The sequence below is a fragment of the Medicago truncatula genome, chromosome 3 (assembly GCF_003473485.1).
Source record: "Medicago truncatula cultivar Jemalong A17 chromosome 3, MtrunA17r5.0-ANR, whole genome shotgun sequence".
NCBI classification, from domain to species: Eukaryota; Viridiplantae; Streptophyta; class Magnoliopsida; order Fabales; family Fabaceae; genus Medicago; species Medicago truncatula.
In genome coordinates, this window is record NC_053044.1 from 13555956 (window position 1) to 13580465 (window position 24510).

The 24510-nt window shown below is 36.2% G+C and overlaps 1 protein-coding gene and 1 pseudogene across 1 annotated transcript; both read right to left on the minus strand.

Moving 5' to 3' along the window:
• Positions 1-7034: 7034 nt before the first annotated feature.
• On the minus strand, positions 7035-17784 carry LOC120579504 (uncharacterized; annotated as a pseudogene).
• A 3603-nt stretch (positions 17785-21387) lies between these two features.
• LOC25490416 (zinc finger CCCH domain-containing protein 24) lies at positions 21388-22578 on the minus strand. The gene has a single exon (XM_013603840.1). It carries the CDS (start codon positions 22576-22578, stop codon positions 21388-21390), a length of 1191 nt encoding a protein of 396 aa, XP_013459294.1.
• Positions 22579-24510: the final 1932 nt, after the last annotated feature.

Genomic DNA, 24510 nt, shown 5'->3' on the forward strand with positions numbered 1-24510 from the left:
GAAATCCTCTTTGGAGATGACGTCGTTGGGAGACGTTTCGGGACCTAGGCTGAGGGCCGGTAGCTATGCAACTTGCTGGGGATAGAATCTTGGGAGACTCTACTGGAAATAATGCCGGATGTACCGTGGATGTCGCATCTGTGGTCAATGTTTTTTGCATGTTATTTTCTCAACTTTCATCATTCATTTTTTGCATCCCATTTTTGCCTGGATCGCCCTTTCGGGTTTTCGACCCACCGGGGAAATAAATTCTTTTCAATGCCCCATTTTTGCCTGAACTGCCCTTTCGGGTTGTCGATCCAGCGGGGTGCTCATTTTTGCCTAAGCCGCCCTTTCGGGTTTTCAACTTAGCGAGCCTATTCAATTCCATGCATTTTCATTCTGTTTTTTCATTCTTGCCATTGACCACAGACTATCCTGGAGGAGAACCTGCTTGTAACATATATTGAAATAGACATCAACATACTCTCGCTCATGCATGTTTCATTTGAATGTACCCTGTTGCTCAGGTTTGCTTTTCAAAATAGACAAAAAGTTTTCAATTTTCAAAAAAAATGTTTGTTTCAAGCATTGTCATTATCAAAATAGAAGGAAAATGTTTTGTATATAGCTTTGAAAGTAGAAGAAAATAGAGTTTTAAACAAAAGCACAGGCTCAATTTGATGTATAAGAGGGGTGGTCAGCCGAAGGCGTGACTCCACGGATTTTCAAAGCTTGGAAAATGGTAATTTTATTGGTTGGTGGTACATTGAACACAGTGATCATGACATTTCCTAGAAACTTTGAATTCGCAAGCATTCGCTTTTGATGAAGATGGTCATTAACAGCTGCAGATGCCCCAAGGGGACGGTGGTTGGCCAGATATAGTTACTTGCCTTTTGTTTCAATCTCATTTTTGCATGAACCGCCCTTCCGGGTTTTCGGCTCATCGAGACGCTCATTCTTGCCTGAGTTGTGTACAATCTCAGCGAGCTTTTCATATATTTTTTGTCCCTCATTTTTGCCTGGACCGCCCTTTCGGGTTTTCGATCCACCGGGAAGCGCATTTTTGCCTAGGCCGCCCTTTCGGGTTTTCGACCTACCACGCTGTTCTTTTCATATTTCTAGGCAAAGTATTTCTTGACTATATCGGCATTCACTGGATTTGGAAGTTCTACACCATCCATGTGTGTAAGGATTAAAGCACCACCGGAGAAGGCCTTCTTGACAACATAAGGACCTTCATAGTTAGGCGTCCACTTGCCCCTTGGGTCGGGTTGCTGGCTTATCCTCCTTTTCAATACAAGTTCCCCTACCTTGAATTCTCGAGGATGGACTTTCTTGTCAAAGGCAGTCTTCATTCTTGCTTGATATGACTGTCCACGAGCCATGGCATCCATACGTTTTTCCTCAATCAAATTCAACTGATCATACCGGCTTTGGCACCATTCAGCCTCGGATAACTTTGCTTCCATGATCACACGGAGAGACGGGATCTCCACTTCCAAAGGAAGAACTGCTTCCATACCATATACGAGAGAGAAAGGGGTTGCCCCGGTTGAACTGCGCACAGTAGTACGGTAGCCATGCAGAGCATAGGGTAACATCTCATGCCAGTCCTTGTAAGTGGTTACCATCTTCTGGACAATTCTCTTGATATTCTTGTTGGCGGCCTCAACTGCACCATTCATATGAGGTCTATAGGGAGAAGAGTTATGATGCTCAATTTTGAATTCTTCATAAAGAGCTTGCACCACATTATTATTCAGGTTGGTACCATTGTCGGTAATAATCTTGCTGGGAACACCATATCGACAGATGATGTTGTTCTTGATGAACTTAGCTACCACTTGCTTGGTCACATTAGTATAAGGTGCTGCTTCAACCCACTTGGTGAAGTAGTCAATTGCCACTAAAATGAAACGATGACCATTTGAAGCCTTCGGTTCAATTCTTCCAATCATGTCGATGCCCCACATTGAGAACGGCCATGGGGATGAAATAACATTGAGGGCGTGCGAAGGCACATGAATCTTATCAGCATAGATTTGACATTTGTGGCACTTTCTGGCGTGCTGGTAGCAATCATGCTCCATGGCCATCCAGTAGTAACCTGCTCGTAACAACTTCCTTGACATAGTATGCCCTGTAGCATGGGTCCCAAAGGTACCGTCATGTACATCATGCATTAACTGCTCTGCTTCGTGTTCATCAACACATCTTAACAATACCATGTCATAGTTTCTCTTGTACAGAATATCTCCATCTAACAGGAATCTACTGGCCAATCTTCTCAAGGTCTTCTTGTCTTGTTTGGAAGCACCCGGCGGATACTCACGGCTTAGCAAGAACTGTTTGATGTCGTAGTACCAGGGTTTATAGTCAACCACATTTTCGCCAGCCTGATCGATCACATCCCCAATAGCAAACACATGCGAAGGTCTTTCAAGGCGTTGCACTTTGATTATTGGCACATCATTCCAATGGTTTACTCGAAACATGGAGGATAGAGTAGCAAGAGCATCAGCCATTTGGTTCTCATCACGAGGAATATGGTGCAGCTCAACCTTTGTAAAATATGTCAGCAAACGTCTCGCATAATCATGATAAGGAATCAACTTAGCATGGTGGGTCTCCCATTCACCCTTTATCTGATTGATGACGAGCGCAGAATCTCCATAGATGTCGAGGTGTTTGATTCTCATGTCAATTGCTTCCTCGATCCCAAAGATACATGCTTCATACTCAGCCATATTGTTGGTACATTCGAACAAAATTCGGGCGGTAAAAGGAATGTGATGCCCCTGCGGGGATACAATGACTGCCCCAATTCCTTTACCATAAGCATTGACAGCACCATCAAAGATTAAACCCCACTTGCTATTGGGATCTGGACCTTCATCAATCAACGGTTCTTCGCAGTCTTTGGATTTCAAATACATGATCTCTTCATCGGGGAAATCGAATTCAATTGGTTGGTAATCATCAAGAGGTTGGTAAGCAAGGTGATCGGCAAGAATGCTACCTTTGATTGCCTTTTGAGTTTTGAACACAATATCATATTCAGACAAAAGCATCTGCCAGCGTGCAATCTTCCCAGTAACAGCAGCTTTCTCAAAGATATACTTTATCGGATCCATTCTGGATATCAACCAAGTTGTATGATTCACCAAATAATGACGCAGGCGTTTAGCGGCCCAGGCCAAAGCACAACAAGTCTTCTCAAGCATTGTATACCGAGTTTCGCAATCGGTAAACTTCTTGCTTAGGTAGTAGATAGCATGTTATTTCTTTCCAGTCTCATCTTGTTGACCAAGCACGCATCCCACAGATTCATCAAACACTGACAAATACAAAATCAAAGGTCTTCCTTCCACGGGAGGGACAAGGATAGGTGGTTCCAGCAGGTAATTCTTGATGCTATCAAAAGCTTCTTGGCATTCATCATTCCATACAATAGGCCGATTCTTGCTCAAGCAGTCGAGTGATCTCATATGGTATATCACCATCCTCTTCATCTTCGGCTTCATACACAGGGAATTCAAAATTTGGAGGAACTGTAGGATTACTGTGTTCAACGGGTTTATTATGGTTCAAACTGCATAGAATGGTTGAATGATTTTAGAAAATGGTTTTTTTTTCTTTTTATGCAGTTCTTTGAAATTGATAAGAAAAATAAAGATGTTTTGGTTTTTTCTGGTATTACCATTATTTCCAAAAAAAAAAAAAAAAGAACTAAAAAAAAAAAAAAAAAAAATAAAAGTCGTGAAAGAAACGACAATTTTTATTAATAATGGCGATGCCGAAACAAACATGCCCTTACAGAAAATATCACTGTCGCTTCGGGCAGAGCGAGAGGATTGTTATTTTTGAAAAACAAAACACTTAAGCAACAAGACACATTACTCGGAAACATGCATGATTGAAGGAATGATGATGGCATCCCAATTTCTCGCAATGCCTCCTGGTATAACAAACATAGGCCTAGGACTACATCGAGTCGCCTCTTCAGTAATTGCATTGATAAACTCAGCACTGTAGAAGATTCATGTGGAGACTCCTGAAGTTGGGGAATATCCGAGACCCTCTTTATGCTTATTCTCAAGGAGTTGTATTAACTTGCCCCAGCCAGCAGCTTGTCCTTCTTGGATGTCATTGACAGTCAGATAATTGTCGTTCATCAGTTTCTGGATGTCATTCTGAACGTAGCAACCCCAAGGATTATGGAAGCATTCTGGGCAACTGGCATGATCATGGTCAAACAGAGAGGCTTGGCATAACTCGATGTGTAGTGGCACCAGAGGAGTTGCAACGTTACAAACGTCCGATCTGGGAGCTTCCTCATATACCTCAATCATGTTTACAGCAGCGTGATTCGGAAGAGGATTGTCGACGACATGAGGGACGTTATTCTCAAAGGTCAATTTTCCTTGGTCTATGAGTTTTTTTACAATGTACCTCAACGCATAGCATCCTTCGACATCATGACCCATAGCACCTTGATGGAAATCACACTTGAGGTCCGAACGGAACTTGGGAGGCGATGGATCAGGTGGAGGCTTGCCCTGTCTGGTTGTGCAGTGCCCTTTGAGAAGTAGAGTCGGGAGTAATTCAGCATATAACATTGGTATCAGAGGAAAGGTAGGTCTAGCCTGTTGCTGCTGTCGGTGTTGAGCTGGAGGCTGTTGTTGCATTCGCTGGACGACGGCATTAACGGGTACCTGAGGTTGACCCGATGGCAAAGGATACTGATGATAGAATGGTGGAAAGAAGGGATGCTGAGAGTATTGCGCATACGTGTACGACGGAGGTAGCTGAGCAGCATTGATGTCCATGACCTGGAACGTGATCAGAAAGGTTTCGGGACAGATAGTTATTGGCAGATCTATCTCCCCAAGAATGTTCTTACGGGATCCGTCGAAGGCTTTAACCAGAAAGGTGCTCATTCCCAAGGGAGTTCCCCGATAGCTCAATCGATCCAGAGTGGCCGTTGTCTGAGGCAAGGTGGTATTGACAGAGACGTGGTATCTCAAGGTTTACTCTGATTCAAGGTCTAAACCCTTGTTTGTCCTGTTCTTAGACTGGTGGGATAGAAATTGGCCTTTTTGCGGTGGACTGTATCGTAAACCCAAAAGGGTGTGGTGTGTTCAAAAACCCAAAAGGGTCTGGTTCGTTTAACCCGAAAGGGTCTGGTTGCTGACTTATTGGACTCATCCCTCGATCTGAGTTCTTACACGTTGTTTTGCTCGAAAGAGCATCTATGCTTGCTGTTTATCAAGGAGCTGTTGGCACTTGGATTTTGTTACCGTGTTGACGGTCGATCCATTCGCCATTTTTATACTCTAACTGTTCTTGCGGATGTTCAATTTTCATTCTTTTTTTGTAATCTGGTTTCGAGCCCGTACGCGGGTTCGCTGGTTTCACCTATGATTAGTGAATTTTTGTTAGGATAGATTATAGTTGATCCACTTAGGTTGATTTATCACGATTGTATTCTCGTTTGGGCTATTCTTGGGTCAGTTTTCATGTCCCCCAGTCATTGCATCTCTTTCTTTTTATTTATTATATTTTCTATTTTGCCTAAAACAAAAAAAGATTAGTAAGAAGACCTAGTCGACTAACGGATTATTCGACTCTAATTGGTAAAAATCTACCGAACATTTATTTAGAATTTTCTAATAAAAGCATGTAAATCAAGTTGATCATATCCCTATCAACTGGAGTGAATGTAATCTAAATATTGATCGATTATAATGTTAATAAAGAAGTTAGGTAGTTAGTTTTGTAATTCCTCCAAGAACACTGAAGATAGTCAGGGTGATACAAGAAAGGCTCACAAATAACTAACAGTCCTAGACTTGCATCAAAACGATACAAGAGAAGAACACACAAAGAACACGACTCAAAACCCTAAAAAACTATTCTTTAGAATGACGGCTTGAATAAATAATTAGTTCTCAAAGTCTTCGTTATATACTGAAGCAATATGGGCTCAATAACCTTGTTAGGATTCAGAACAATGTAGATCCTTCAGCTGATCTACGTAACAAGAATCAGTAACAAATATAGAAAGTCCTAAAAGGTAGGAACATCGTTAGGAACTGCCAAACATATCCAAAGATTCCCTAAAATATTGTTACTCCTTTAGGAATAAAAATACAACTGATTATGAACAAATATGCGCGTTGCTTGGTCATCAGGATATGAGAACGTGGATTCCTTAATAAGATAAAGCCCGCATACAACATGACATAAAACAAGGTACGCTGAACCGTGTCAGGATGTTGGAACATCATATCCAACATCTTGTAGTAATGGCAATATTTGTTGGAACATTGTACCCAACATCACAATCATGGATATTTGTTTTAACAATAATGCAACCAATACAAATACTCAACAACTTGAGGTAAGGTTATATTCTATGATTAAAATGTTCTAAGTTGCTAATTTTCAGAAAATGAGATTATTACTCCTATCAAAAAAAGAAAAGGAAATTAGATTACTAAGAGAGTTGGGATCACTATTAGGTTTTGCTATCGGCGCTAACACATCCTTACAAAACCGACTTGATGTATGGATATAAATGGTGAGTGACCCGAATCGATACACTCTAAAACCATATTTTTTATTTAAGTAGGCTATGATATCATATTAATCTATATGGGACTTGGTTTATCCAATAATCACCAACAATATGGTGCTATAGAAATTGATCTCATTTTAAACTCTGTTAATTCCATAGCAAAATTTTGTGAGTTGCTACTAGATATACCAGGTGAGGAATATGCTTTCTTTCTTCAAGAAGAAGAAAAAGGTACTCTTGTTTGTACATGATAAAATCTGATAACTATAGAAAAGTATTGTATCTCAATTTAGGTTAAGAATTTATAGTGCACATATCCATTGAACAAAATAATATCAGGTAACATATTTAGTATATATATTTAACTTTGAATGTTCTCAAAATGTAAAAATATCATCTTCTCCACTTATAAGCAAAACAATTGGTGAGGAATATCTGATCCGAGTCTAGTTCTAATTTATATCAAAATCTACTCTGAATCAGGCTCTTTGATATGCTGCAATAAAGGACACAAGTTCAACCCAAATATCTGAATCTCTATGTTGGAGTGCCTCTTCAGAAAAACATCTGTGACCTGCAAAAGTACTTAACATTCAAAATCTTCCAAAAACAAATCAGCTAATTCCTTTGTATAAAGGCTCGATCGACGAATTATATATTTTAAATGATAGATTTACTTACCTGTGAGCATCCGAAAAGTTTAAGTGACCTTAGCGACAAGCATCGATCCACAATTAAACCAATCTCATTGTCTGTCAAATTTCGACACCCCGTTAGGTCTAAGGTATGCAAATTTTTGGCATTGTTTGAAAGCGATAATGCTGTCTGTTGGCCAACCTAGATTAAACCAAATGTGACAGACACTCCGAAAGATTAACAACAGTCCACAAACAGTAGAACAAATGATTGTTTTCTGAAATCAATCAACATTACTTATATAATCTATATTTTAGATAAATTATCATAAGAGTTGGTTATGAAATCAATCTTTGAAGATAATGATAAAAAATAATTGCTAATAATTCCAAACTAAATTGCAACCAGATTAATCCTTTCATAAACATGGCAAAAATTTACACATGTTATTAAGTGCTAATGCGTTAAACGAGACATTTGGCAAGAAAATATTAAAAACTTTACCCTCTTAATGTTATTAAGTGAAAGTTCCTCCAAGGATTTTCCTGTTATCTGCAAAAAAAGTGGCAATTGCTATACCGCTGTAGTAAAGGAAACGTTAAGTTATTAAGCAATTGGAATGTAGACGGATAATGATTACATGAAACAAGCACTATGAACACTATCCAAAGAAACAATCAAAATGCAAGAAAATTTATACGAATCCATACATATAATAGCAATAATCTATCAATCCATACAAATAACAGCAAAAAATACTCTACCAATAAGTTATGTTTTTATACAATATATTACAAGAGACCACCTGAATGGATTGCGGCAGAACTTCAATTTACGCAATTCTCGGCAACTATTTGCAAGATATCCAATAGTTAAATCGGTCAATTTTCACAAGTTCATAAGATCAAGAGCATGCAGTCCTGGACAATGTTCAGCAATGACTTTCATCGATGCATCCGTCAAATTTCTGCACATTGATAAATATAACAAATACTATAAAATTAAAAATAGAAAATATCTTCCCAAAGTAAACGGAGCCTTAAAACTGAAAGGATAAGAAGAATAATTTCTATAAATGAATAATATATTACATGAAGTCCTTTAAAATAAGCTCCTTAATGTTGTGACCACGTGCAATGATGTAACTCTCGATAAACTTATCAGAAACAGTTGGCACACCGGCTAGTGACAACACTTCTAATTGTTCGAGTCGCTTTAATCCCGACAAGATTAGATTAGCATCAATGAGTATGCAATCATCAAGATACAACTCTTTCAAAATGGATCCTAATGAATCAGCCAAAATATCAAGACTAGCATATGTGAGAAGAGAACATTGACTTAGATTTATGGATTTAAGTGCCATTGCAGAAGAAACTAGTAATTGCAACCCTTTATCCGTGAGACGACAAGCACCAGTGAGAGATAGACTGATCAATTTAGACAAGCAGCTTGCTGACTTTGCCAATGTAGAAAGTAACGTATCGTCAGTTATAACTCGTCCACATTGGTCAAGTTGTAGCACCTATTCGACAAAAAAATGTACAAACATGTATTAAGATCTTGTAGAAGCTTCTAAACAAATCTTCTGATAGTAGACAAAGCATACAAAAACTAAAAACTAGCGTATATATTGGCACACTGAAAAACCTTAAAAAGTTGTATGTATACAAATGGAAAAATCTTAAACAACAGCGAAATATATCATATATTGAGATTTTCCAATACAAGAAAAACTATAATTCATTAGCTGCAAAGGGAAATAAAGTTAAAACTTCAAAGCTGTTTACTGTTAGAACAGTCACTTTGTTCTTGTGCAGCAAAAGTGCTTATTAAGATAAGCTGTTTCTAAGCAAGATGATTATAACAGAAAGTTGTTATGAGAAGAGAGAATAATGGAGAGAATTATTGTGTAATGTGAATAATGCTCATTAGTTATGAAGTTCACAATTACAAAGCCTTTTATAGGCAAAATGGTTACTTGCTTGCTATGCAAGTTAACTCTCTAACTAATAGGAAAAGTTAAAACAAACTTAACCAAATTAGTTACAAGCAGTTATTATTAATACACTAATACCCCCCTTTAATCATAACTGCCTAATATCAAAAACACCAAGTTCCTTTCTCAAGAATTCAAATCTGTCAAGCTTTACTGCCTTTGTAAAGTCATCAGCAAGTTGCAGTTCTGTGGGGAAATTGTGCAGCTCAATCATTCCATTAGTCACCTGCTCTCTAATGAAATGGAATCTGGTCTCAATGTGTTTACTCCTGCCATGTGAGATTAGATTCTTTGCAAGACTTATGACTGATTTATTATCAATTTTCAGTGTTAGAGGCTTCATCACTTCACACTTAAGTTCCTTCATCACTGAATCCAGCCGTAGTGCTTGACAAGTAGCAAAAGTTCCAGCTATGTACTCTGCTTCACATGATGAGAGTGTAGTGACTGGTTGCTTCTTTGTGCACCATGAGATTGTAGCATCATTGAATTTGAACACATAACCTGAAGTGCTTCTCCTATCAGTCAGGTCTCCACACCAATCACTATCAGAGTATCCTATGAGCTCATTTACTTTGCTTTGAGCTCCATAAGGAAATAACATACCAAAATCTATGGTGCCCTTTATGTATCTAAGAATCCTCTTTGCAGCTATCAGATGATATTTCCTTGGATCATGCATGAACTTGCTAATTACACTCACTGAGTAACATATATCTGGCCTGCTGTTACACATATATCTTAGAGATCCCACAATTTGTCTGAACATTGTGGAATCCACTTTTTCTTCTTCAATACACTCATCCAGCTTTGAGTTTGTCTCTGATGGATTTGAAATTGTATTGCAACTCTTCATTTCAAATTTATCAAGCAATTCACCAATGTATTTTTGTTGATACATCACTATCCCAGCCTTCAATTTCACAAATTTCATTCCTAAGAAGAATGAAAGCTCACCAAGATCAGTCATCTCAAACTCCAGCTTCAGTTTCTCTTTAACCTTCACAATATCTGATATTGAGCTACCAGTGATGAGTAAATAATCAACATACAGACAAATTATAACAATTCCTCCATCACTAAGCTTCTAAACATATACTCCAAACTCAACTGAACACTTTCTAAAGCCTATTTGAATTAAAACTTGATCAATTTTCTTGTTCCATGCTTTGGGAGCCTGTTTTAATCCATATAGTGCTTTATGCAGTTTATACACCATATTTTCTTTCCCAGCAATTTCAAAACCTGGTGGTTGTGACACAAACACTACCTCTTCTAGTGGACCATTTTGAAATGCTGACTTTACATCTAAATGATAGAGTAACCATTCATACTTGCAAGCAATAGTAGTTACTAACCTCACAGTTTCAATTCTAGCAACTTGAGCAAACACTTCATTATAGTCTATGCCTTGCTTCTAAAGAAATCCTCTAGCCACCAATCATGCTTTGTGCTTAGAAACTTGTCCATCGGAGTTCAATTTCACTTTGAATACCCATTTGACATCAATCTAATTCTTTTTCTTGTCTGTTAAGTTAACTAGCTCCCAGGTTTGATTTCTCTCAATTGACTGTAGTTCTTCAACCATAGCACTTTTCCAAACATTAGTCTCCAATGCTTCTTTGTAATTAATTGGTTCAGCATCTGCTAATAATGCAAAGTGAATGAGATCACCTTCTTCATTCACTACATCATCAGAAGTTACTTCACAATCAGTCAATCTTGCAGGTGCCTGTCTGTTTCTAATAGGTCTTGCTGGTACTATGATTTCCTCTTGATCATATGCAATCACTTCATGATCCTCTTCACCTTCTGATTCATCACTTGAATTAGGGTATATGTAGCTTTACTTGATCTCACTGCTATACTCAGGTTCACTTTCCCACTTCCACTTCTTAGTTTTATTCACTATCACATCTCTACTGATATGAACTTTCTGAGTCACAGGGTTATATAGTTTGCATGCACCAGTAGGATGATACCCGTATCATAATTTCACTTTTATCTTCTAGCTTGCTTCTTCTAGCATCTGGTACATGCTTATAGCTTAAGGAACCAAACACTTTGAAGTATTTAACATTGGGCTTCCTTCCACACCAAACTTCTTCTGGCACCTTCAACTTTAGCTTCTTAGTGGAACATTTGTTTAGGATGTAAGCAGCAGTAGTAACTGCTTCACCCCAAAACTTGTGTGGCAAATTCTTCTGCTTAAGCATGCTCCTTCTCATGTTTAGCAGGGTCCTGTTTCTTCTTTCTGCAAGTCCATTATGTTGAGGTGTATATGGAGCAGTTACTTCATTAACAACTCCTTGACTTGTGCAGAAAGCTTCAAATTCCTTTGATGTATACTCACCTCCACCATCTGTCCTCAAAATCTTAATAGATTTATCACTTTCCTTTTCTACTGAGATTTTGAATCTTTTGAATATTTCTAAAGCTTCACTTTTAAGCTTAATAGTATATAGCCAAATCATTCTTGTGAATTCATCAATAAAGCTAATGAAATACTTACTACCACCAAGAGAAGGTACTTCAAAAGGCCCACAAATATCTGAATGAACAACTTGCACTGCTTCACTTGCTCTTTTAGGTGCATCAGATACAAATGGTAATCTACTTTGCTTACTCTTCACACATATTTCACATATGGATTTCTTCATATTCAACTCTAGTAAGCCATGCACTAAATCTTTAGAGTTCAATTCACTAAGACTTCTAAAATTTAGGTGACCATACCTCAAATGCCACAATGCTTCAACATCTTCACTGATAGTTGCAGACATACACAACATCTTATCACTTGATATGTTGCATCTATAGGTTCTATTTTTTGACAAAGTATATTTCAACACTAGATTCTTCTTTGGATCAAACAGTTTCAATGTGTTATCATGGTTTTTGGGTGCCAAGCCATTAATTGGACTTGAACCTTTTAACCGTTGATATTCTCTATTTTTTTCTTGGGAAGGGCAAAATTGAGAAAAACCCTTAGATTCTAAGTTCGGGGGTCATTTTCGCTACGGGAAGGTGTTAGGCACCCGGAGCGATTATGGTACTCCATAAGAGCCGCTCTCCTAAGTTGATTTCTACGCTTTATTTTTATTGCCTACTTATTGAAAGAAAAGAAGTTTTATTTGAGTGAAGAATGGGGGTGAGAAGAAGTAGAATTTGATTTTATTTCGGCTTGGAGGGGTTAAAGTCCCTTGCCTACGTACCGTTTTACGGGATCAAAACCGGCGTAGTTCTTGCTAAAAAGACTTGTTGTTTTTTGTTTTAATCGTTTGATTTTAAATTTTGAAAATGATTTTGAAGAAAGGGATTGAGAGGCTTCATGAGCATTAGAGTATGAAGAAGTGAGGGTTTGTTTAGTGATTTTGCAAAAAAGTCTTAATGATTAGGTTTATTTGAGAATTTGATTAAGAAAATAAAAGGGAAAAATTGTTGGAGTTTTGACTCCATTTTTTATGAAAAATATTTGAAGTGAATTTGTTTGCATATTTTTTGGAAAAAATTGGATTTTCTCTAAGTGTTTAAACCTAAGCATTCATCTAACCATGCAATCCTAGGCATACATCTAGGGTGAGTGTGTGCGTGCCGGTGCGTCATAGTGTCCATGGTCCATATTACAAAAATTGCCTAAATACATTCTATGGCCCCTTTGCCAAGCTACAAACCAATGATAACAAATTACATCACCAAATGAATTAAAACTTGCAAAAATAAATGCTAAGCTAAAGAAAGTGGAGGAGATAGTGAAATGCTATGAGTGAAGTCACATAAGGAACAAAATGTTAGTGAAACAAGGAAAAATATAATGGGAATGATGAAAAATGCACCAAATGAATATGCAATAAAAAGGGGTAAAAACATGAGAATTTATCAATCACAATATGTAAAAATGCATCAAGAACATATATGGAATTTTAATGAGCAAAAATTAAAGAACAAAGTAAAGGAAATAAATGCAAAAATAAGCAAATAAATTCTAATACTTAGAGGAAAAATTAAAATGATGGGGAAATATTTTTAGAAAATTTTTTAGAAGCATAAAACACCAAGAAAGTGTAAAAAAGGTATTTAAAACACAATTAGAAAGCAATAAAAAAAAAACTCAGCAGGATTTAATCTGGACCGTTGGATGAATCCAGAGGTCCAGATCAAGCCCTCAAGATCACATCACAGCCATTTGATCAAAGATCAAAGGGTCCAGAAAAAAGCATAAAAGATAGTGTAAAATGCAGGAAGCACAGTGACCGTTAGATCAAAGATCTAACGGTTCAAACAGAAGATATACCAAATTTCACACAAAAAGTCATGCACAGGATTCAAAATCAAACACACAGCAGCCATCAGATCTTGGAACAATCCAGATCTGATGGTTCACAGAGCGAGGGAACACAACAAGAGCACGCACGCGCGCGCGTGGGAACGGAGGGAGTATAAAAAGGATTTCTCTCACAAAAATCTCACAATTTCTTTCCTCTTCTCTCTCTAAGTTAAACTTAGAGAGAGAAGCTCTCCCTTCTCTCTAAAACCAACACGCCGGAGCTGATGGAGGAGGTGGCGGCCGGAGCTTTTTCCGGCGCGGTGGCCGGCCGGTTTCCGGCGGCGGCGCCACCGCGTCGGAATTTTTTCTTTTTTTTTTTCAAATTTTTTTTATACCAAAAGCTTCGTCTCCTCCTCCTCTACACAAATCCGGCACTAGTTTTAGCGAGAAAGGTTCGGTTCGGACTAGATCTACATTTTTCTTTGAAAATTTTTTCACACTTTTTTTGAAAAAAAACCACGGATCTAGATATCCTTTTTGCTCTAGTGTCCGAATCCGGCCTTAGAATTTTCAAAATCCGAACGTACAAGCCTAGATCTACAAATCTTGATTCGTAACAAACTTTTCACATGTGTATATGCGCGAAAACGAGGGAAAAAAGTGTTACCGTCGTCGTGAAACGGAGAAAAAAAAAATCCGAGCCTCCTCTTCTCTCCGCCGCGCGCGCGCGGATTTGCTCCGGTGGTGCCGCTTTTGCTCGAAAATCCGGTACGGATTTGGTGTTGGTGTGGTGATTCGCGGTGGTTTTGAATGATTCCGGTTCGGATTTGTTGATTTTGTGATGATTTGAGTTGGTTTTGAGTGAATCCGGTTCGGATTTGTTGATTTTGTGAAGGTTTGTTCTTGGTGTTCTTGGAGAATTTTTGGTGATTTTCTGTTTTGGATCTAACTGATTTTGGAGAGAGAAAGAAATATCTGTTTTTGTGATGTGACTGATTCTGATTTTTTTATTTGGATCTGACACATCTATTTATAGCCTGCCATGTGTATTTGTGGGCCAATGAGAAAATGCCATCTGGACTGAGACTGAAGTGTGCGAAAATTCTGGACAAAAATGCCCCTGGGACCTTTTCTGCAAAAAAAATAATAAAAAAGGACTGGAAAATGAAAGTAAGGACTGAAATGAAATTAAAAACTGTTTGGACAAAAAATGCAATTTTGGGACCTCAATTGAGGGACCAAAATGCAATTAAAAATAAAATTGAATAAAAAACGTAATTTGACCAAACGTAAAGCGAAACAAAAAATAAAATTGGCAAAACGGACTAAAACGAATCAATGGCTTAAATGAGGTACTTCAAAGTAACCTCTCTATGCCGAAATTTTGTGTGAAATGACCAAAATGCCCCTAGGGCTAAAAATGACCTAAACAGATTCAAATTGACTTGACACTGACTCAGATGCAAGTTTGAAATGAATTTAACAAGGTTTACTGATGAAATGTTAAAAATCAATCTGAAAAGACTCAGAGACAGTCACAAGGATGAAAATGGGTCCCACTGCAGGAAATGACCAAAATACCCTTCTGTACGACTTTTTGCAAATTTTGAAATAAACTGTAGAAAAAGCAATGTAATGATTCAGAGACACTTTTGAATGACTTACAAGACAAGTAAAGACATTTCAAAAAGTTTTATGCAAGAAAAACATAGGTAAAATTGTGATTGAAAATACTGCGAGGCAGAGACAATTTGAACTGTGCAGTTGAAATTTGATAATTGACAAAGTTTGAAATGAAATTGGGCCCAGTATTTTTAGGTCCAAAAACAGGGTATAACACAATGAATCACTTTCCATTGAAACTGAGAATCTTTTCTCCACTAATTGACCTATGCTCATCAGATTACACTTCATATCTGGAATATAGAACACATCTTCAATTATCACTTTACCACCGAAAATGCTCCTCATCACTATATTACCACTGCCTTCTGATGCAAGTTTCCTGTTGTCAGCCAACTTGATACTTGTTTTCTTACTAGCATCAAAATTTGTTAACCACTCTCTATGAGCTATCATATGATTAGAACACCCAAAATCAAGATAGCATTCCACACCTTTCATTCTATCTTCACATGTAGCAGCCATTAACAACACTGCATCAGGGTCACCTTCATGAGCAATATTGGCTTCTTCAGTCTTCTGATCTTTCTTGAACCAACATTCATCAGCAAAATGGCCAAATTTTTCACAATTATAACATTGAACTTTACTCTTGTCAAAATCCCTCCTTTTGTTCTGATTTTTTCCAAAACTTCCTCTTTTAGAGGATTCAGTTTTGTTCTCAGGTTTGGATTTTGCATTATTGGACCAGTTTGTTTTACCTCTTCCCTTCTTGAAATTCTTAAAATTTCCCTCTTTCTTGGTTGTTTGAACCTGAAGAGCTTGCTGATCTGATCTTTCTGAACTTCTATCAATCAACAACAGTTCATGTGCTTCAAGAGAACTCTGCAATTCTTCAACCTTCATAGTCTTCAAATCCTTTGCTTCTTGGATTGCTACCACTACGAAATCAAACTTTTGACTTAAAGATCTCAAGACTTTCTCAACTATCATCTGATCATAGATGTTTTCACCACAATTCTTCATCAAATTCACAATTTCAATAATCTTTAAGAAGTAATCACTCAACTTCTGATCTTCTTCCATTTGCATCCTTTCATACTTCCTTCTATATGATTGCAGCTTGACTTGTTTCACCTTTTCTCCCCCATTATGATAATTCTCCAAAATATCCCATGCTTCTTTGAATCTAGTTGCTTTTGAAATCTTCTCAAAATATTGATTATCAACATTTTGTTGAATATAGAACAGAGCTTTACAATCTTTATTCTTGTTTTCTTTGTAAGCTGCTCTCTGCACATCAGTGGAATTTGCAGGAGGTTCTTCAAAACCATTCTGCACAAGATCACTCACATCTTGCGCGCCAAACAATGATCTCATCAAAGCACTCCATCGTTCTCAGTTCTTGCCATCAAGAACTAAGATGTTTGATCTAAAACCGTTTGTGTTCATCTTGCTTAATTCTCAAGAAAACAGAGAAATCAATACACATACCTCACTCTGTGATTCCCAATGATGATTCCCCTCACTTTTCACTCGTGTTTCCCTAAGATTCAACCCAGGCTCTCTATACCAATTGTTAGAACAGTCACTTTCTTCATGCGCATCAAAAGTGCTTATTAAGATAAGCTGTTTCTAAGCAAGATGATTATAACAGAAAATTGTTATGAGAAGAGAGAATAATGGAGAGAATTATTGTGTAATGTGAATAATGCTCATTAGTTATGAAGTTCACAATTACAAAGCCTTTTATAGGCAAAATGGTTACTTGCTTGCTATGCAAGTTAACTCTCTAACTAATAGGAAAAATTAAAACAAACTTAACTAAATTAGTTACAAGCAGTTATTATTAGTACACTAATATTTACTACCACCATAGCAATAAAAATTTCATGGACATACCTCTACCGTGGAAGTGTCCAACACTCCAAAATATGCAGTGAATTCTTCCTATGTCAACCAGGAGCAGTCTTTAAGCCAAACATGAGTAGGAGACCCACTTAGAAGTACTTCAAGAAAGCGAGCATTCATTTTTCCTGAATCGCAAAGCAACGCACAAAGCCTTTGTTTGAACTCATCCGGAATACCATCAAGGGAAACCAATCCATCAACATGATTAGCAAGGGCTTTAAAAGACAATTCTTCCAATGAAGGAACACAAAACCTTCTATTCACCAAATCTTCTCCATTCCTTTTCGGAACCCAAATAAGGGATTCATCAACAAACCCCATTTTCTTGGTTTTGGCAATTCGTTCTTGAATAGCTTTGATTGTTTCGGAGAAAGGAGTTGGAGAACCATCATCAATTTCACGCAAAACACCATCATCTTCACTACTATCATAATCATCATCAATTTGTTGAATGGGAATGAATGATGCATATCTCTTTGCAACGCCATCGTAAAACTGTTTGTTCCTATCATCATCATCATCATCATCATCACTTTCAGTTCCACTTTCATTGCTAACGATATAACCAAGCAATGGATTTTGATTCTCTATCATTTCTTTCCTCTGATCATCGTCATCAGTGACGTCACTGATAACGATGATGTTGTTATATTCGAAACCGTGGCCATGTTGTTGTTGGGTTATAGAAGCTACATTGCTGAGTGGAGGAACAGAAGAATTGGAAGAAGAAGAAGGTTGTTCTTGTTTTTGGTTGGTATTGGAATTTTCAGTTCTTGGGTCCATTTTCTTCTGTTCTTGCTTTCCCGCGTGAATTGATGAACTGAATCGAATTAAACCAAAAAAAACTGAACCATTATTAACGGTTCAATTCAAAACACTTCGGTTCGGTTCAGAATAGTTTGGTTCGGTTTTACCTTCTAAAATTAGATTTTGTATGGTAATTTATATTTTTTCAACTGTACCAATAATAACATTTCGATTCGGTACAGAACAGTTCAGTTCAATTCGAAATGCAAATGGTTATGATCAGTTATTTTAAATTTATCAAACAGTTCAGTTCGAGTCGATTTAGTTTTCGTCCCGATCTAAACCATACCCACCTCTACCTAAAATTTCATTACCTAAGAAAAAAAATTACAAAAAGACATTACAAAATTCTAAACTTTTTTAAAACGCGTTGTGCCCAACTTTTTTAAATAGTTATTGCCAATTTTTATTGTCTTTGTTTTTCCCTAAAAAAAATAAAAATATTGTCTTTGTTATTGCTTTAATTTATGTAAGTAAAACTTAATATGTTTTAGTAACATATTGGTTAAATTTAGGATTAAATTTAGTTTTAGTCTTTAAAACACTCTTGATTTTTAAGTTAAGTTCTTAGTATATTATTCAATTTTAGTCCTTAATTTGTTGTTATCAACAATAATTGAATAATTGATTCAAGAAAACCCTCATTGTTTAGACAAAAATTGAATAATCCTTTTTTGGTGACTTAACCTAAAAAGTTATAATTTATTGGATTAAAATTAAATTTTTCTTTAAATTTAATATGTTGATTTTAAAAATATTTTATTTTTTCTTTAAATTTAGCTCATGTGTAAAATTTCTGCTAGCTTCGCTGCTAATGCACGTCATCTTGTTTTTATCTTTCTTTACTTGAAAAAGGTTTCAACTTTGCTCCTACCAAACATAATCTATTTCTCTTGCAACAAGATTTTATACATACTCAATCATTGCTCCGAAAATAAACTAATCATGTTGAAAAATCTACCTCTATTCTTCTGCTTCTGCATGTGAAGAAGTGAAAGACTTGTTTGATTTTTGAAAAATGAAATTTATTTATTTATGTAACTACCAACCAAACATATATAAACTCATGAACTCAACAAAGGAAACATGTGTGTCTCACTCTGAAACACAACAAAACTGCACCCACTTCATTCCATAAGGATATGTGTTATGAGAAAATGACCACGTCTTTCTTTTTTTGTTTCTCTCTTTCTTTTCTTTTCTTTTTTGTACTATACTTTTTTTCTGTTTAAATTAATTTAAGACACCCCAACAGTTAAGTTAGGATAAAAGAACAATTTTGTTATGTCACCCAAGTGAAATCCTTGTAGTATATATTCATTCAAGCATAAAGTATGCGAAATGGAAGCGACTCTGTGATCATAGGATAAAGTAAGGATCCATAAGTCCTAGCTCAACTGGCAAAAATGCCGAAATTGTTAGGCCGGATGCCATCACCGGGGTTCGAACCCCGGTACCTCCACTTGTGTGTGTGTGAGTTTATAATGGTTTGTCATTTCGTCTATCAACCAACAAAAAAAAAAGTAAGCGTCACTATGCGAGAACGAAAGTGGTTCAACCGGTATAAACTTTGGTATCATCGCAAACCCTAATCTATTTAGTTTTAGTAATTTTGATTAATTCAGTTAGTGAATCTTTAAAAATTAATTTTTCTATTCTTGAGAAAAAATTTAGAATCATTAAATACGTCAAATTTTTCTTAAAGATTCTTGTATTTCCTAAAGGGTGCAGAAAATCGATAATCTTAAATAGTACAAAATTCTCTTTTGTCATTTCTTCTGTGTAAATGTATTTGATATAATATTATTAAACTTGGTGTCAATTAGATTGTATTGACGGGCGTGGAGGCACCGAAATATGATGTGTCTTAGTAATGAAACATGGTCTCTCACTCGGCTAAGCTTTCAAATTCAGAATACAGCTGATACTATCAAAAACAGCTTCAATGTCGTGGCTGTTCATCCTCAAGACAGGATGGTTCGCTGGAATAGTTTTAATCACAGTTGTCATGTGCTAAATGTGGATAGTAGCTGTCTAGGAGTGCCAATTCGAGCTGGTTATGTAGGTGTTATTCGATATTTTACAGGGTTCTATCTCTCGGGTTCTCCGGTTTCATTCCAACATCAACAGACATCTTGTTTGCAGAGCTCACTGCAATTCAACGTGTACTCCGATTCTCTTCTATCCATAAGACTCCTTAATGAACATGCTTCAGAGTATCATGCTTATGCTGATTTAATACAAATACAAGATATTAAAGATCTCTTGTCCACAAGAAATTTCTCGATTCATCATTGTCCGAGAGAAGGAAATCAATGTGCTGACTTCATGGTTAAATTTGGAGCATCTCGAATGACGATTTTTCCACTCATCCTACTCCTCCAAATGACCTCCTATCTTTGATCAGGATCGATGCCATGGGAACCTACTTCCCTAGAGCCTAGGCTTTTTCCTTTCCTCTCTTTTTTGTTTTTGTTGTTAGCTTTGTTACCAAAAAATAATTAGATTGTATTGAATATATCAAATAGTTTTTTTTTTTTTGAAAGATGAATCTATCAAATACTTAAAATCCTAATTAAAAGCCATTTTTCCAGTAGAGATTTAATTAGTTGAATTTGAAATGCTTGTTACCACATGCTGGTTTTAAATGTTCTCAGCCGTCAAGATTTTAAATGTTTCAATGGCATTGTGTTGATTATCGCCAGAAAAAACCTAAATTGATATATTTGGCTTGATTTCAACACTCATAACAAGAATGCATAGATATCAGGTGAAACAGACGTACATGAGTCTTTGACTTTTTTCGATTAGCTATAAACAACATGCATGCTACACAAAACCCGGATTCAAAATAAAAGATTTGAGGATTTAAAAAGGTGAAGTTACCTAGTCAAAACAATTAGTTAACACAATAAAAAAGACAGTCAGGAGCACTAAAGCTCTCGCATATATAGGGCCGTGAAGGTGTCCCACTATTTTTGTGTATCATATGCAACCTTACTCTGTTTTACATAAGTGACTGTTTTCAAAACTAGAATATGCGACCTTTCAGTCACGTGACAACAACTCTACCATTGTGCAAAAACTCCACCTTACAATTTAAGCTTTCTTTGATACAAGAGAGATAACCATAGCTTTGAATTTGAAAACAATCAGACTTGAACTAAGCTTATACAACATAAGAACAAAGTATCCTTTACTCATCGAATACTAAAATATCTGCTTGCAATATATATTGAATAGCTAATATCACCTTTAATTCCTTCATAAGAAATTTAGTCCAATTTCCAACATATGCAACAAACGATGTTGGAGTAAAACGAGAAAAATTAACAGCCCAGAGTGAAAGAGTTCTTAAAATATAAAACAATGAATGACAAAAATTGAAGCGAATAAAAAACGATTATCCTTCATGAAGTTTGCAGCCTGAAGAAATTAAATTAAATAACTATTGCAGCAAGAAGTTGTAAAATGACTAGAATACAAGTTCATCGAGATGCATTTACTCAAGCCAACAGACTCTACTTGAAGATTGGAATTCAGTTCAGCAGAGTAGAACCTGCAAACTTCTCTTTTATCTTAGTTGAGAAGAGATTGGACCCAAGATAGATCAGGATCTTCGTCATTGTTTCCATGCTGCGATCGACCAAAGTCACTTCCGTTAACGGACCAATCAGGTTTTCTAGTACGAGATCCCCAGTTAGACCAGGAGTTAACAGACCGACTCACTGAAATGGCACCAGGACGGGGCTGTGAGAAACAACTTAAGTCATTTAGCATGTGCTGCTGACAATGAATGTCTTGGAACATATTTCTTCCTGGTAAGCGAAGAGCTGGCCTAGCATTATTTGAGGGAGAGATGCCATTTGCATATGGAGATAAAGGCAGTGCAAAGGGAGTTGGTAGCAAACCACGATAAAGGCTCGTTGCAGCAGCATTGTCCATGACATTGGGAGCAGATGCAGCTGATCGGGGTAAAGGAACAGCAGATCCAGTGGAGACATATATTGGACGCAGCTCTTCAGCTAAGTGTGCAAAAAAGCACACCTTTCGGTCACAACTAGTACCATCTTTGCAGAGAATTGTGCGATACCGATCTGGGTGTAGCCATGTCTCGAATAGTCCATGAGCAAATTCACACGTATCTGCACGTTTGCAGTCCCCTTTTTTAAAATCAGGGCATGGTACACAGCTGTAGGTGAACTTTCTAAGGTCTCTCCTTCGAGCATTCTCATGAGGATGTTTAAAAGGACACTCGGTCCAATCATGAGAGTATGCACGAGGACAAAGAAGAACCTTAAACGAATACATGCGAAATTCATCTGTGGCGTACATGCTGCTTTCTACACTTGGAAGTGCAATTGGATATTCTTTCTTTTCTGATGCAGAATTAACAGCTGTGTCGGTAAACTTTGGAGCCACAGGAGAGGATGGAGATTCATTTTCAGCAGATGATAAAGGCGCAGCAGAATGAGGACTTGATGAATTAACAGATAGCGGAACAGAACAACTGATATCAGCCCCAGGTGATAAAAGCAGTTCTTCAAGACTTGTTTTCACAACCTCGAGCTTATGTGGAACAACCATAACATCCACCGGATGGTTTCCATTTGCATCCACACGATTGATATCAGCGCCAGCAGCATCAGCAGCATTAACCAAACCACTTGAATCAGCATCAGAAGCATTTACACCAGCCTCTGGACCTGACGGTGTAACCTTTAGCGTATCAATACTCCCATCGGAAGCATCCACCATTGAATCCGCCATACGGACAGTTAGATTTTTCATGTCATTGACGTTATTTGAACCTCCTACCGATTAAGATGACGAAATTGAAGGAGATTTTGATTTGTTAGGACCACCGTACATCATTCAATTTACTGAACAACAATGATCATAATAATAAATAAGTCATCAAAAATAAATCTAACAAACAAAAATAACAGGATGAATCTACCACTATATTTGCAAATGTCACATTAGTAACAAGACACAAGTTTCAAATAGATTTTTACAATTTATAATTAGATCCTCCTGGTTTAAACAAATTAATTAATTGAGTTCTAAACATCGACATGAACATTATAAGTACAAATAACGGTAAACTTAGCATGAACATTGTAAGTACAAATAACATAGATATTATGCAATTGAAATATATTTTTTTTAAAAGGAATCTTTTTTATTAAAATCAACAAAACTGAAACACATGAGCTTCCTAAATTATAACTCAAATATATCAACCCACCCACTTTCAAATTTTCTTATATGCTGTCCAATAAAATCACACCCACTAAAAGCTAACAATTTTTAAATTTGCGATATGGAATCCAACAAAAAACTTATAAGGAATAGAACAAATAATTGTAAATCATTACATTTCAACAAAAAAAAAAATTGTTCCTCAAAAAGTAAATTTTATTTATTTCATAATAATTTATGAAATGGAACTCGCAAAAAATGGAGAGAGAGGAGGCTTTCACTTTTCTTCGTAGGCATCCAAATGTTATACTTTACAATCGGGTGTTTATTTAACATGGTGTTAAATAATTATGTTGATGATATATAAAAAGAATTTGTTTTATAGAGGAATGAAACAATAATTGTTAAATTAAATAAACAATAATATTAATAATTTAATAAACTTGACCAAAAAAAATTCTATAAATAATAATAATAATAATAACTTTGACTATCTTCTTTCAAAAAAAAAAAAACTTTGACTATCAATAAGAAGAACGAATAAAATAATAATAATAATAATAACAACAACTTTGACTATCATCTTTCAATAAAAAAACTTTGACTATCAATAAGAAGAACGAATAAAATAATAATAATAATAATAATTTCATGTACCAAAAAAAAAAAAAATAATAAAAAAAAAAAATAATAATAATAATAATTTCACAAACCTACTTGACTAAAGACCTTGGAGTTTATGGTTTCAATTACCCCGTGCCAATTTAGTTTGGCTTCTTAAAAGCAAAAAATAGTCACGATAAAAAAATAGTTAAATCGGGGACGGAACGCGGGTTTAAATGTTTTCAAAGGAATTGAAAAGATGTGAAGATGAAATCAAATATAACATATAATAGGATAATGCATAATACTTTTAAGATTATTTGAAGTTCGAACTCTAAACACCATACAAAAAAATATAACAGGACAAAGTAATAAGCAAGATACAATGCACATGAGAATTAAATGAATCAATACGAGCCTTTAGATCTGATCAAAATAAATTGATGAGGTTTTTTTTTTTTTTCATCGTTGAGAATTAAACATCGTTTGATCTCATCTCTAATACTACTAGACTAGATGTATATGTACAAAAAAATACATTGATAAAAAAAATTATATACCAAAAAGATAATAATAATACGTGAGTATGGGTGAAGAAGTTTAAACAATAGTACACACACATTAGCATTAACATGAATACACACATTAGCAATCAGGAAAATTAACAAGAGTGAAGAAAAATGAAGCTTACTTCTTTGTCTTCTTCCTTTGAACTTTCACTAATCTTCCTTGATTATTTCCTTATGATCTCTAAAATTTTATATAACTCTCACCACTCATATATTTTTTTTCTTGCGTTTAGGTAGTGCATTTTATAGAGTGATGGTGCAATGGATATATATTAATTTTTTTCCTTGTGTGCTACTGTGGAATGGTGCAATGGATATAGAAGGC

Coding starts and splice junctions, on each gene's coding strand:
- LOC25490416 (XM_013603840.1), bottom strand. CDS start 22,578: ATGGCGGATTCAATGGTGGATGCTTCCGATGGGAGTATTGATACGCTA.